At 49.8% G+C, this 15805-nt stretch overlaps 1 protein-coding gene across 1 annotated transcript in view; it reads right to left on the reverse strand.

Annotated features, from left to right (window-relative positions):
• Positions 1–2113: 2113 nt before the first annotated feature.
• UBE2R2 (ubiquitin conjugating enzyme E2 R2) overlaps positions 2114–15805 on the reverse strand; it is a 57863-nt gene continuing 44171 nt past the window's right edge. The window contains exons 3-5 of the mRNA XM_037373549.1: positions 11091–11188; positions 6682–6816; positions 2114–5249 (exon numbers count right to left, since the gene is read on the reverse strand). Of these exons, the coding sequence (XP_037229446.1) occupies positions 5030–5249; positions 6682–6816; positions 11091–11188 (453 nt within the window). The 3' untranslated portion in view covers positions 2114–5029. The remainder of the gene's footprint in view (positions 5250–6681; positions 6817–11090; positions 11189–15805) is intronic.

The following is a 15805-nucleotide window of genomic DNA, read 5'->3' on the forward strand; positions in this document are numbered from 1 at the left end:
GAGGGAGGTCAGGGACAAGAAGGGCTTCTTCCAGTACCTCAGCAGGAGAAGGATGACTCGGGAAAATGTGGGCCGGCTGCTGACTGAGGTGGGTGCCCTGGTGCCCAGGGACAGAGAAAGAGGAGTTATTGAATGCTGCCTTTGCTTCAGCCTTCACTGCCGAGGCCGGCCCTCTGTTATCCCAGAGCCTGGAGGCAAGAAAGGAAGTCTGGAGAAAGGAAGAGTCTCTCTTGGTCGAGGAGGATCATGTTAGAGATCACTTAAGCAGCTAGACACCCACAAATCCATGGGCCCTGTCGGGATGCACCCAGAGCGCTGAGGGAGCTGGCAGACACTATTGCCAAGCCGCTCCCCACCATCTTTGAAAGGCCATGGAGAACAGGAGGGGTGCCTGAGGACAGGAGGAAAGCCAGGGCCACTCTGGCCTTCAAAAAGGGCAAGAGGGAGGATCCGGGAGACTACAGGCCAGCCAGCCTCACCTCCATCCCTGGAAAGGTGATGGAACAGCTCATCCTGGTGGTCATCTCAAAGCACGTGGAGGAAAAGGGGTCATCAGGAAGAGTCAACACAGATTCACCAAGGGGGAATCATGCCTGACCAACCCGATAGCCTTCTCTGATGGAATGTCTGGCTGGGTAGATGAGGGGAGGCCAGTGGTGGATGTTGTCTGCCTTGATCTCAGCAAGGCTTTTGACACTGTCTCCCATAAGATCCTGACACGTAAGCTCAGGCAGTGTGGACTAGATGAGTGGACAGTGAGGTGGATCGAGAGCTGGCGGAACAGCAGAGTTCAGGGCGTTGTGAGCAGCGGCGCAGAGTCCAGCTGGAGGCCTGTAGCTCGCGGTGCTCCCAGGGGTCGGTGCTGGGCCCGGTCCCGTTCAACTCATTCACCATTGACCTGGACGAAGGGACTGAGCGCACCCTCAGCAAGTTTGCTGATGATGCAGAACTGGGAGGAGCGGCTGACACACCAGGAGGCTGCGCTGCCGTTCAGAGAGACCTGGACGGGCTGGAGAGTCGGGCAGAGGAACTTCATGAAGTTCCACAGCGGCACATGTAGGGTCCTGCCCCTGGGGAGGGACAGCCCCAGGCACCAGCACAGGCTGGGGTGACCTGCTGGGGGGCAGCTCTGCGGAGAAGGACCTGGGAGTGCTGCTGGGCAGCCAGTTGCCCGTGGGCCAGCTGTGTGCCCCGGTGGGCAGCCAGTTGCCCGTGGGCCAGCTGTGTGCCCCGGTGGCCAAGCAGGCCAGTGGGACCCTGGGGGGCATGAGGAGGAGCGGGGCCAGCAGGTCGAGGGGGGATCCTCCCCCTCTGCTCTGCCCTGGTGAGGTCCCACCTGCAGTGCTGTGCCCAGTGCTGGGCTCCCCAGTTCAGGGGGGACTGGGAACTGCTGGGGAGGGTCCGGTGGGGGCTGCAAAGACCATCAGGGGACTGGAGCATCTGCCTGGTGAGGAAAGGCTGAGGGAGCTGCGCCTCTTTAGCCTGGAGGAGATTGAGAGGGGATCTTATCAATGTCTGCAAATAACTTGAGGGCAAGTAGCAGGATGGGGCCAGTCTCTTTTCATTGGTGCCCAGCGACAGGACAGGCACAAACTGCAGCACAGGAAGCTCCATCTGAATCTGTGGAAGAACCTCTTTACCCTCAAGGTGACAGAGCCCTGGCACAGGCTGTCCAGAGAGGCTGTGGCATCTCCTTCTCTGGAGCCGTTTCAAACACTCCTGGACATGACTCTGTGCAACCTGCTCTCAGTGAACCTGCTATACAGGGGGGCTGGACGAGATCTCCAGCAGTCTCTTCCAAACCTGACCATGCTTGACCTTACCCACATTAGTCTCCCCCTTCCTGATTTAGTCTTCCTAAGTATAACAGCAAAGCCCATAGCCTTTTGCCAAAGCACCTCTTTAAATCAGTTCATTCTTTAGTCTGGCGTTCAGGCAGGCAGCTGTCAAAGAGCAGCTTTATTTACCAATAACCTTATAGATACTTATGTGTACGTATAGGCATTAATGCTGGAGCAACACTGAACTTCTGAGTAGCTGTTATTCAAAGCTTTAAGTAACCCATGCAAATAAAACAGCTCAATTAAACAGGGAAGTAACAGTACAGGGATACTTTCGTTTCACATTTTTATTAGTAGACAGATGTGCAGAAAAGACAAAATATAACTACTGAAGGGAAAGACAACACAAAAATGCATCAGTTAATTCTTTCTGGTAAATTATACTGAAGAAAAAAAGAAAACATCTGGCATTTCAGCTAAGAAAACTACTAAGAAATCTAGTGTACCCTGCTGGTTTCAGAATGGTTGAAAACTGCATTTGAAGGGGCTTGTAGTTGCAAATGTAAACGCTAGTATTGGCTGAGACAGGAGAAGAGGGTTAAGAAAATACATCAGAATACACAGATCAGGTAAACATTTTTCTGCAATCTCTTAAATAGTTTCAAAAAAAAAAAAACCAAACAACCCCTCATACTTCAGTTTGTATCCCAAAAAAAAGAAACCAGCAAGTCAACAAGCAATGACACTGCATGGGACAGTGGGGAAGAGAAATTAGTCTGGTTAATGTGGGAGCTCTCAAAATAGGTTGCTTTTTGTCCTTAGAAAAGGGTAACAGAAGAGTCATGATAATGCATCTTACAACACCAAGCTTGAAAATACAAGTCACTGGAGAGTATACAGTGAAGACGGTCAAAAGTACAAGGGAAATCCTGAAAGATGCAGTATCCTCATTTCAAACCAAGTCATCAACACAGCCAGCACTGCCATACTCTGCTCCTTCACCCCCACAAAAGGTGGACGTTGGTGTCCCTGTCCTGGTGCGGCCCCAAGACCAGTCCTGCAGCCAGGAGGCCCAAGGACCCACCTGCCAGCACTGGCGCTGCTCACAGGCTGGAGTGAGGCTGGGGGGTGCCCCAACCCGTCACTAGACACAGGGGAGCCCCGCTGCCAGCTCCAAAAGACACCAGGGGCTGCATCAGTCCTTGCTGGAAGGACAAGCTGAGGCAGCCCGCGTGGGACGCTTCAGGAGAGGCCCAGCCACCTCCCCAGGTAACATGCAAGCAGGAGGGCAGACCATTGCGGGGAGCGCTGGGGGACAAGGTGTCACCACCTGGCCTTGCCTCTGCTCTGCAGGGCGCAGAGGAGCAGGGACTGTCCCTGCTGCAGCAAATGCCAACCAAGCAACATTCTGAAAACACATCTGCCTTGCTCACTTCAGGTAGAGCCCCACCAGCCTTCCTCCCCTCCTCTCCACCCCGGGCAACGCACTCTAAACTTGCTCACTGTCATCCCAGGACACAGCCACCAAGCTGATGGCAGAACAAAACTGACTCCCACCAAAGCACCCCCAAAGGACCACAGCTGGTGACGTACCATTGAAAACCCTGAGATATACGAAGGGGAGGCATAAACTAATGCCTGAGCCTGCAGCTCTTATCAGGGTAACTGCTGCTGTACCTGTGGGATTGGAGTGTCACCCAAGCAGGGCCAGAGCTTCAGATCTGCTCCTGAGGGTGCCAGGGCTCAGCACAGGAGGGCAGGGCTGGCTGCTGATCAAGGGATCATGCAAAAGGTGAATTCAGGCCACTGCACCACAGCTGGACAAGAGTACACTACAACAGGGTGAGGATGCTGAGGGACTGAGGAAGAGGATTCAGCAGACAGGAGGGAGGCCCCTAAGCTCTGCCAAGAGCTCCCAAAAACATGCAGGAGGCCAAGCTCAGTGCACCAGCTGAAGCACGCTGCTAAATAGCCTGTCAAACCCCGCTGCTGGCCTTCTCTTCCAGCCTGAAAGCTCTATGTACCCCTCTCCTGGGGGGCTGCGCACGCTTACCCGTGCCCCAGCAGCCAGCCAGGCAGGGGAGAGCCCAGCACACCCCCACCCCCTCTGCCCCACACCCCAGCCGCCACTGCGGGCACAGCGACAGCCTGGCCACCCCAGGCAGGCACTAAAGGCTGACTTCTGCCCACGCTGCAGGACTGCACCAGAGCTGCGCCTACCAACGGGTGACCTACATATGCAACATGAAGAAGGCTCAGGCCAGCACTGGCCAGCACTGGATTTGGGCTGCAGGAAGCGAGTGCTGCTCACGAGCACTGGGGCAGGCGGCTGTTGGTCTCTCCCACTGCCAAAAAGAGGTTCAGGATGAATGCTGGCCTGCTGGGCAGCAGGAGACAACATCTGTTCTCCTCCATCTGGAGAGGGGCAGCTGGCAGCAGATCTCAGCAGCTAAACTCAACTTTTTCAACCCCAACCTAGTCTGAAAAAAAAAAAAAAAATTGGATAGCAACCCAGGGCTCAGTTGTACAGATGTGAAGTGTTAATTGTTTATTTTAGGGTTCATATCACAAGCCTTTTTCAGAGACAAAGCTGACTGTGCCCTCTGGGGCTCCAGGGGCCAGCTATTTTCTAACTTGAGCAGGCTGAAAAGGAATACTGTACCTTTCAGTGACATCCCATCAAGCTCAACACACAGTAGCTTTACACTCTCCGCCCCACACCTTATAAAGGAAAAGCCACCACCACAAGGCTAAACGAATGTACACACGCTATTATTGTAAATGGAGCAGCTAAACCTTGGCAATTTGCTTTGTGTGGATTTTTTTTTTTCTTCCCAGTAAATGCAGCACTTGAACTCCCGAAAACTCAGCTTCCAATGGGTTTGTTCCAGCTTTAAATACATTACACATCTCAATGCAAGACTGTATTTAATTCAAGAAACTAAACGCGAGCAAACCTGTTTCACTGTGAGCATTTCGAAGAGAAGTGAAAAGGGGAGTTTCTTTTTTAAAAAGAAATCATAATACAGTGATGAAAGGGTTAAGAATGCAAGAATTCAGACATTCTGTGGAGGGTCTCTAAGAGGTCCATAAAAAAGGAGCAAACAGATCCATACAACAGGAGACAGCAGGAGACAAAAAGTTTTGATATCCCCCCCCCCCACTTTTTTGCTGGACTGCTGCTAGGTTACCGCTGCTCCCTTCTGGCCTGAGTCGGCAGGGCAGTACAGGGGCTTAGAGGGAGCAGGTCACGACTCCTCATTGCCAGAATCATCATCATCGTAACAGTCGGCATCCTCCTCCTCCTCATCTTCATCGTCAATGTCGTCATCATACAAGTCGTCATAAAGCAAATCTGAACTGTTGTCATTGGAAGGCACTTTAGTTTTGATGCAGTACTCTGCCAGTGTAGTGGGGACCTTCACGCCATCCTTCTCTGCCTCAGCTTTGGTGGCCAAAACCTGTTTCCTGCGACGAGGACACAGCAAGGTGAGCAGGACCATGTGCCAGCAGCAGCGTGGCTCAGCTCCCCACCTCCCAGCCAGCCCCAGCACAGCCCTCCTGGCAGCTCAGAGTCAGGAGAGCTGGTGTTTGGCTGAAGAGCCAGAAGCAGCACTAGAAACAGACTCAGTTCCTGCAGCCCCAGGCTTGGAAGCACTCCAAGGGTGTTTGCAGCACACATGCTCTCAGCAACATAGGAAATCAGTTATTCTGCAAGACTCCACACTAGAGACCTGCCACAGCTCAGAGCAAATTTCATTACATTTGCTTCAGAAAGGATGGTCAGGGATTTCCCAAGATTCAGGGATTTCCTAAGATGACCTACTGGCTCCACCACTGATGACTCTAGCCTTGCATGCTCAAAACTGCGATTCCTGCAAGATTTTGGCAGCTCTGAGCTCCCGCTAGAGGGTAAGAGCAGTCAGAGCAGGTGGCTGCACCCCGAGATGCAGCTGTAATCCCCAGTGCTGCGGGGGGCTGGCAGAAGACAAGTGTTTCCCATCACCCCAGGACAGGCTCACGGCTGCTGCCTCCTTCCCTGCAGCACTAGGCCTGTGAACGGTTGGCTGGCCCACGTTGCCTCCCAGCAGGGAGAAGAGCAGACGGCAGCCTGCCTGCCTGCCCATCAGTCCGCCATGCTCTGTTTGTAGAGTGCATCCAGCTCTGCCACAGCCAAGGGAGCTGCAAGCGACTACGATAACCTCCCAGCGAGGCTCCTTCCACAGGCTGACTGCCCGGCGCAGCTCCAGCCAGGGGTATATGCTACACATCCAGCTAGCGGAGTCCATGCAGATGTGGTCTTGCCCCAAGCATGACAGCAGCCCCACTGCTGTACGGGCAGCTCTGGCTCGAGTTCACATCATCTCCCTACAGCACCTGGTGAGCCATGAACTTATCAGCAAAGGACAGTCAAGACTGAACAGTTCTTCTAGCTAATCAAACCCAGCTTTGCAAGTGCTTGCCAAATCCCACTGATATTCCTTCAAACTGGAAGGACAAGATTATGATTCATGAGTGCAGTAAGCACAGAATTTGTAGGATGCAGTCAGTTTGTATCACATCCCAGGCAATGCAGGAATGCTCAAAGGCAAGCAGGGACTTCAACTGGGATTTACTAGCAGCCAATAGGTTTTGCAGAGCATCATGCCAGATTAGTTTTGAAAAAAAGAACAATTTACAGACAGATCAGCCCAGTCCTGCTCCAGAAGCTTGCACTGCTTCTGTGTGCTGAAAATCCTAGAGGGACCAGAAGCATGGACTTGGAATAAGGCAGCAAGTTTCATTTCCAAAGAAGCAACCACAGCGAGAAGCTGGTTTCAGCAAATTCTGCAAAGCAGCCTGTTTCGTAGGATTCAAAGCAGGAGGCCAGTAGCACAGCATCACACATGGCAGAGCTTACCTTATGATTTCAGCATACTCCTTGTCTTTTCCTTTACTGTCCCTCCATTTCCTGAACATGACTGACGCATCCACATTGGCAGGAGAGAATGTGTTGGGCTCATTAAGCAAAGAGATCACACTCAGTAAGATAGTCCTGAAAAAGGTAACCACAACAGCAGAGTCAGAGCTGACACATTTGTGGGTTCTGGACGCCAACGACTTCTTTAGGCGATGCATCAGGAACTTGTCTAAAGGCGAGTATTAAGGGTAACTAAGGGTAATATCTGAAGTAAGAGCAGGTATTTATGAACTTCAGACCCTGGCCATCAGCATAGGGAAGGTGACAATAAAACCTCAGGGATCTCATCTGACTACAGACCATCATGTCTGTGCATGTGCTTGTGTCAGGACATCAGTCAAAGCTAGGATCAGACCAGAATTCAGCTTGTCCACACCACCCGTGGATCGTGCAGGGCTGGAAACCTGCATGGCAAGCCTGTTCCTGGTGACATTCAACCTCCCAGCAGAAAGCCAGTCTCTTCGCCTGCCCTGTGTAGGGAGAAGGACCACTATGACTCAAGGCCATCAGACAAGGGGCACTGCCTTCCCTGCCCCACTGCGTGTTAAGAGGTTGAAGCTGTGGGCAGATCTCACCTCTCCCCTCAGCTTGTGCATCACTCAGGCTGCTGAGCACAGCCAGGGCGAAATAGTGCAGGTGTTGTTCAATACCCAGGCAAGCTGCCAAGGGCCCAGCAGGATTCAGCTGCTGGTTGGTATTCAGCAAAGCCAGCAAGAGCCAGTCATGTAAGCCTCAGCAGACAGACAGCCTTCCTAGATTTTCTAGCAGCAGCACAGAGCTAGCTAGCTGCTCTGCTGGCATCTGCTAGGAACAAACACCACCTCCCTCACCCAGACCCTTCTCCTGCATTTTCTACATCTCTTCCTGCATTTGCACTTCAGAGATTCAGCCCTTCACTGTGCCACAACCAACACAAAACTCAGCAGTGAGTCACATCACACAGCCCTACACACCCAGACACCTGGCTGTAGCTACTACCACAACAGCTTCACATGTCTGAGGTGGTCCTGCTGGCAACAGCTTGGGATTTAAATGAAAGGGAAAAATGAGATACAAGAATAAGTCTTGATACACAGCAGTATGTAGCAACTGCTTTGCAGAACTTGATTAGAAGACTACAGCCCCAGCTGTATGCAGGAGCGGGCTGGAAACTAGGACCATGCATGGCGATCAGCTGGGGGGAACGTGCTCGAGCTTGTCTAGACAACAATTAACATGATACAGAGCACAGGGGAGTGGGGGACGGATGGCGCCAAGGAGAGGTAACACCTTGCTGTTAATGGATGGTAGTTTACCACCGATCGGGGATTGCCTAGTATGCAAGGCTTAGCTTCAAGAACCAATCTGTTTAAAACGCGCAGCTTCTGAAAGTGTATATAAACTCGTGCTTCTGTACAATAAATCGACATTTGCTTGCATCAAGCTGCGTCACATCTCCTCATTCGCCACAGCTGTACTTGCATTGATTCTAGGGGTACATGCAGAGCCGAACACATCTACCAGACCATGTATCAGGGATACAATTACAGGAAGTGCTTGGTCATTTGGATGCTGTGTTTCTTTAAAAGTTTTGAAACTGAACACTTGTGTCTGGCCAGACTGTTCAGCACAGCTATCAGGACAGTCTTACACAATTTATTTTCCAAGTGATATAATTCAGTAGGGAAAAGAGAACAGCAGCTCTAGAAAAAGACTGGTCAGACTGGAATGATGGGCCAAAGAGAGGCCATCTTCTACTTCATCTCAAGAACTCATGTAAAAGCTTTTGATTCCCAGCAAGCAGGCTATAAAGCCAGCATATCAGCTCCGGCATCATTGCAGCAGCTTCACTGCAGAGCAAGCAAACTCTAGGGAAGGCTGAGGACAGGAATTCATGTCTGGATCTAGCATCTGCTCTACCACACTTCCATCAACAAAGTGACAAGAAGCCCATTTCCACTGCAGTGCCCCAGACTCCAAAGTCACCGCAAAGCTACTTTAATACACCAAGGCAACTGTCTATTAGTGGTGAGGTGCTCTGCATTCTTCATTCCCAACCATCATGTTAGATCAGCTCCTTCACTGGTGGTAACTTAAAAGTGAGACGGCCTGCTCTGAGACAAACCCTGCTACTGTGGGTAAACAGCATAAACAAGGTACAGTAACAGCAAGGGATCCCAGCACATGGGATCTGACAGGACCAAAACCACAAAAAACACTTACCCACACAGGACCGAAAATTTCCTCAACGTCAGATACAAACCGCACTGGACCAGACAAGAGACTGACCCTCTGCCATACTGTCAGGGGTCTGTTTCTGTCAGGCAAGGTTGTTCTAGTGTGTTGCTTCATGCAAGCTGTTCGCATGAAAAGCGGCGGTTTCAAGACTGCCTTCTGCTTTCTTACATCCCCAACCCTATTCTGGGAAACAGTGAGCTGTTGTAAGTGTTTTCCGTGCTGTTGTCTTCAGAGTGAGTCCCTCTACATCCCTTCACCAGCAGGGGAGAGCAGCCAGCGGAGGCTCAAGGAAACAGACCTGTCAAGCATCTTTTTCACTCCATCCATCAAGAGAAAGCTCAAAAACAGATAAATTTCATCAAAACCAGACATTATGTAGAATGGCTGGTGCTCCCAATCAGCACATCCTGTTATACTCATTTTGAACAATGTATGGGGTTTTTTTTGTTCCAGCTACTATCTACACCGAAGCGTCTCAGAGCCACCTTTAGAGGTGGGCATAGACTTGTCCTAACACATTTTTGCTCTCCAGTATAGACTGTACTGGCAGACAAGTTCATGCATTGAGCTGGCTGCAGAAACTGTCCAAACCTTAAGGCAGCCAAAAAAAAGCCAACAAAAATGGGCATTCTCAGGAAACAAAGCAATAGTGAGACAAGCCTATCTTCACTAGATAGACGTGTACCAACATCTTGAACATTGTGCTCAGTTTTGGCCTGTGTACCTCAAAGGACAGAGGTGAGACGGGGGAGATATGGAAAAGGGCAACTAAAGTGATCAAAGAGCCTCAACTCTAAGACCTGCCACCACCTCCACAGCTCTACGGGACTCGGGATGTGAGAAGACAAGCAGAATTCTCTGCCACAAAGATCACAGCTGCCTTCCTTCACATCTTGCTGCATGTTTGCCATGTTTACTTATGCCTGCCACATCTAGATCCGAGTGATGGGAAAATTCATATTGACTGTGTTTTTAAAAAAAAAAAAATGATCAGCATGCCTGACACCATTAGAGGTGAACACACAGGTGCTCTCAAAGTTAATGAATGACATGCCCCCCTTCAGACACTTCAACCACAGCTGTCTGTAGTAAACAGCCAATACTCAGCAGGATTTACAAAATTCAGCAGCTGAAGAGAAGCCCTAGATTACATAGGCAGCTCATTACAAACATGCTGCCCTTCAGTCCTGCTGCCTCCTGTCTGACTCTGGAGCCTTGCAAAGCCAGATGGGACCTCAGCAGGATGCATCTCTCAGCACTTAGCCCAATGGGAGATGCTGGTAGAAGGCTAACAGTTAAGGACAAGTTTTATTTCTGTTTGCTGACCTAGCTGAGGAATGTTGTCTCCTCAAATGTCATCCTTAAGCTGAACACATTCCAAGAAAGCAAGCACCAAAAGCTTCACCATGGTAAGGGAGAGCAGAAATAAGAGAACTATCATTGTGATAAGATTCATGTAAATCTTTAGTTGTATATAACTACATACTCAAAAGTGCCTGTGCTATATAAGTAATTAATGCCCAAAGTAATTTCCTAACTATGAGCTGAGGCTTGTCACCTAGTCAGTTTCTTTACTGGCAGTGTCTTGTAATGAGAATGAAATTCAGCTGGTGTTTCAAAAAAAAAAAATAATGGAGAGGCTAGCCTTGAATGCCTCTAGTATTTAGTGATCCTTCGTTTTTTTGGCAGAAAGCAAGCCATCTGGCCAACTGTTCAAGACATCACACTGCAGGACAAGAGACATACTGGAAGTCAAACAGAAGGCAGGATTATGCACAAAGTTACTCCTACTGAGCCTGAACACTCAAAAATGTTGTCTTCTACGAGTGGCATCTTGGAGGAGTTTGAAAAACCTAAGCATAGGATAACATGGAAATGCTAGAACATTTGAGAAAGCAGAGCCTTCTGTCCTGTTCACGGGTTTTATGCTCTTAATGCAAACTGTTTGCCCAGTATCAGGACACAGCACTCCGGTACCTTCAGACAGTTTGATAAGCCTGGTTCCCACTTTCTTCAAGCCCCCAAACTCCCAAGGTCTTAAATTCCCTTCGAAGCCTCTCCCAACACAGGCCTTTGCCTTGGAGAGAGATGACAGGCCTTTGAGGTCACTGTTGTACATCACATTCAGTTACCTGACATTTTGGGTGGGGTTCCACCTCTCGGATGGCAGTTCTCCACTTTGTGGGTCATCTACGGGTGGATGAAGAATTGAAATACATACATCTCCATTCTGCAAGACAGAAACAGAAGTTGAGAATAGCCTGACTTGAGGCAGAGGTCTGATGCCTCAGCTGCACCACTCTGGCCATGTCCCGAGCGGTTTAACCTTGTTGAGATGAACACCTTAAGTGTCAGTAAAAATATGCAAGACCTGGAAATGGTTCTCAGTTCTGCTGGGGTCTACTGTATACACTCAAAAGTTTCCCTTGCTGAACAGTGTTAATCTGCAAGTTGGTATAAAGCAATCTCAAGTCAAGAGGTTTAAAGAATGTAGCAAAGCAAGCAAAAACAGTAATAAAGTCACATAAAACCAAATTGGTCTCCAGATAGCAAGCACTGTCACAGTGACAGAAGTGAGCTTCAGTTACAGGAATCCCAAAGTAGAGTTAAAAATTTTCTCTGTTCCCAGCGGTGGCTGAGTTAGCTACAGGATTTTTTGAATTGAAGGGTTTAGCACTTTCTGCTAGCCTAGGTATCAAAACAACGCTTCTCCCAGGACACAAGGGGGTTGAGCAGATGGCACAGGGCAGGCTTAACACTGCTCCCCCACAACACAGCTGTCTGAAATATCAGGTGAAAAATCAGGAGATGCTCTCTGAGAGTTTCACTGAAAACCCCTTCCAGCATGCAAGAGGAAGAATATTCTCACAGCATATGGAAGCCATACAGCCACGTAATCCTCAATCTGTGTTTTACTCACCAGTGTTATAGCCTGAATATAGATGTAAAGCTCCATAATACCTACCATTTATAAATACTTCAAAAAGCCTGTAAAACCAATTCTCCACCAGCAACAGCACTCTGACACCACCACGTTGCAGGAGTGCTGTAGCAGTATTCAGCACAGCTGATACTCTCCACTGAAGCTGACTCCAGGGACTCGTGGGGTCCCAACGCCTTACTGCAGGATGGGGTAAAGGTGCAGATGGGACCCCAAATCCAGCAGCAGACATTGGCCTCTGCTGGCCCTGCTGGCTTGCAGCCTCTTGCAACCAGCTGCTGGGGTGACTTACAAGTTCCTAGAAGCAGCCCCACACCTTCAGGTGGCACAGACTCAGCTGATAGGCAGCACTCATGCTGTCCCTTGTCACCGTGACCCAAGACACAGACTGAGGACAGGAACAGCAGAGAACCTGCATATCAGTTCTGTTTGAAATTGCAGGCTGGCAGCTGCCCACGCACCTGGTCTCAGCTACATCCTGAGGACCCTCCAGCACTGCTAGATGCACAGAAACCAGAGCACAAAGACATGCTGCTCACAGCGACAGCATCCATGTCTTTGAGCCCGAGCCAGTGATCACAGCTACAGATAGCAGCGGCTCACCTGAAGGGGCCTCCCAAACCTTGATTAACAATGACATTTGTTTCATAGCCAAATCAGACCCTACTTCGACACTGGAGGCTTGTGATCAGTATCCAGATTGCAGCAGCTCACTAACCCTGCCAGGTATGCTAATCTTGCAAACCCTTGTCATTTCAAAGCAGGTTTTTGTCAAAAATGCAACTATGCACGGCAACATAGCACTGGGAGCTGCTGAATACCCAAGCATATACTTACATTGCTGGAACAGTTTGCCATTAACAAGGCAGTTTCCTTTTTAGGATTCCAAGAATCTTGTGCTATCTAGAAATATTTTTTAAATATCATTTTAAGGTGAAGTTAACCTTACTAATGTTAGATTATGTTCACAGCCTATTCTGGTTTTATTAATACTTTCTATGAGTTCACCCAGTTTTTCTTTTAACCGCCTCCTGGGAGAATGCAGTGCTGGTGGCCAGCAGAAAGCATCGCAGCACTTGGAAGTTCCTTGAGTGATTAGGTCAGCAGCATGTGGATGAGCAGATATTCGGCAGTACAAAAATAGAGGGAAGCAAGGATGTGAGAAGTTTCCCTCTTGCCACTATCAATGTTAAACGTTTGGGAACTGAAGCAGGGCAGCGCTGCATTACGGCGTCTGGAAGGGTAAAGGTGTCATGGAGCCTGATGAGATCTGCATAGTTTTAGGTATCAACATAGTCAAGGCGAGAGCCTTCCCATACCTACATTTTTGAAAGATATAAACAATGGGAAGATGGGATATTCATCTGCCAGTGGGAAACAGTCTGTACTTCTATTAGGACTGAGAACTGTTACGTCAAAAAAAAAGAAGTGAATGCAATTTTACCAAAATTCAACTAGATGACCCAAGTGAACTGGAGATGGGGAACACACACAAGTTACTCAATTCTCATTGCTCAGAACTGGAACCGCTAGCCCCAACCTCTCCATCTGGTCTCACCAGCAGATTTTGTAAACCTGCCACTTTCTTTCATCTTCCTTGCACTAATAGATTATTTTTTTTTTTTAATCTTCCTCCTGACAAACCCTCAAACCTCAAGCCCTTTGCTGATTTATTCTCAGTTTCATTTGGAGTTATCCCCGTGCCTCATCTTCATTGCTTAAATGTTTTTTCCAAAACAGCCTGCAAGCTGCTTCAGACTCCCTCAGCTCCAAGAAATATTGCTATGAACACAAAGTACAAAGCTGAGAGCTGCAGTATTTGAAGAGTAACCCTAAAATACACCCACCAAGTTTTGGGTTAGTTTCTCCTCCTGTCTTCAGTTGTTTCTAGAGCAAATTTTTCATTTTTCCAACCAGGACCGGGAGAGGTCCTTTCCAAGACTCATTTTGTACATACCATTTTGGTAACCATTCCCCACTCACCTCCTGCATGAGAATTTCTGGTTCCAGAATCAACATCCACAATACAGATCTGCAGTAATCTGCAGGTCTCGAAGTTGTCTTTTTTTTATAGATCAAACTCACATGTAACTGAAATAGAACCTTAAAGAGAAACACCACCCTTGGCTACATGCAAGATTCTGTGCCAAGTCCGAAACTCAAGTATGTGACTGTCTGTGACTCAAGTCAAGACTGTCAGATGACAGACTTCAGGATGTCCTTGGGCTTAGGGCAATCCTCCTGAGCATCCAGTAATTAAAGTTGATTACTATTCTCTCCTGCAGTGAAGTTTGGAAAGGCTTTTGGCCATTACTAAGCCATCAAGGCTGTTTTCACCATGACATTTGAAGCATGCTTATTCCAGGCTGGACATTCAGCAACAGCTTGTTAGAAAAGGGCCTTTCAAGCCCAAGGCATCAACTGAAGCCATCATTTTGTCACAGCAAGGAAGAGAAGTGACATTCCTGTTTTGAAGTGTGTCCAAAAGAAGCCTGCAGAACCTCTCACAGAAAGACCTGGGATAAGGTGACAAAGCTGCACCACAAGAAACAGTTTGAAAGACCTCTAAGCTCCTCAAACTATTCAACCAGTGCTCCTGGCAGGCTGATGCTTGTCTAGGATATCTAGAAGTTTAGCAAGAGTTTGACTGGCCTCCACTAAAAAGTCAAGTTTTCAGCCAAAACAGGCCTTCAGCTTTCAAATACAGCTCTATGAAATTTTGTAAATTTAAACCAATTGCTCCTATATAAAATCATTCCCCTCCTGGACCTGAAACATAATTGTACCAGGATCCAGTTAAGGACTTGACAGCCCACAGCATTACCCTCTGAACATGACCCATACATGCACTGAACCAAGAGCCACTTCAAATTCACTAGCAGACATTAAGTGCAGAGGTATCTGTTCGCTCTGGTCCCGGGGTGACCAGGCTGTACAGCCCAGCTCTGGTTCTTTCTGCAACTGGAGCACCCCAAGTCCAAACCCCTTAATTTGTAGGCTGACTGCTGCAGAAGACTCATTTGCATTATTTCTTGTCTCAGCACACCATTTTTTAAGGACATGCTCAAATCAAAGTGTACTTGAACTGTGTACAATGACTAATTGCCTTGAACTCTGTGCTGGGTAACCAGCTGGCTGGGTCAGCCCAGAGAGTGGTGGGGAATGGAGCTACATCCAGCTGGTGGCCAGTCACAGGTGGTGTTCCCCAGGGCTCGGTGCTGGGGCCAGTCCTGTTCCGTATCTTTATCAGTGATCTGGACGAGGGGATCTAGCACACCCTCACCAAGTTCACAGGTGACCCCCAGCTGGGGGGAGCGTTGATCTGCGGGAGGGCAGGAGGCTCTGCAGGGGGGTCTGGGCAGGCTGGAGCGATGGGCCCAGGCCAGTTGTGTGAGGGTCAACCAGGCTCAGTGCCGGGTCCTGCCCGTGGGTCACACCAGCCCCCGCAGCGCTGCAGGCTGGGGGCAGGGGGCTGGGAACTGCCTGGGGGGAAAGGGCCTGGGGGGGCTGGTCGGCAGCCGGCTGGGCATGAGCCCCCCGTGTGCCCAGGTGGCCAAGGAGGCCAGCAGCATCCTGGCTGGTGCCGGGAACAGCGTGGCCAGCAGGGCCAGGGCAGTGCTGTCCCCCTGCACTGGGCACTGGCGAGGCCGCCCCTCGACTCCTGTGTTCAGGTTGGGCCCCTCACTGCCAGGGGGACGCAGAGGGGCTGCAGCGTGTCCAGAGACGGGCAGGGGGCTGGTGCCGGGGCTGGGGCACAAGGCTGGTGGGGAGCGGCTGGGGGAACTGGGGGGGGTCAGCCTGGAGAGGAGGAGGCTCGGGGGCACCTTGTGGCTCCCTGCAGCTGCCTGACAGGAGGGTGTGGGCAGGGGGGTCGGTCTCTTCTCCCAGGTAACAGGGGGATAGAAC

Source organism: Falco rusticolus, chromosome Z (genome assembly GCF_015220075.1).
Source record: "Falco rusticolus isolate bFalRus1 chromosome Z, bFalRus1.pri, whole genome shotgun sequence".
In the NCBI taxonomy this organism is placed as follows: Eukaryota; Metazoa; Chordata; class Aves; order Falconiformes; family Falconidae; genus Falco; species Falco rusticolus.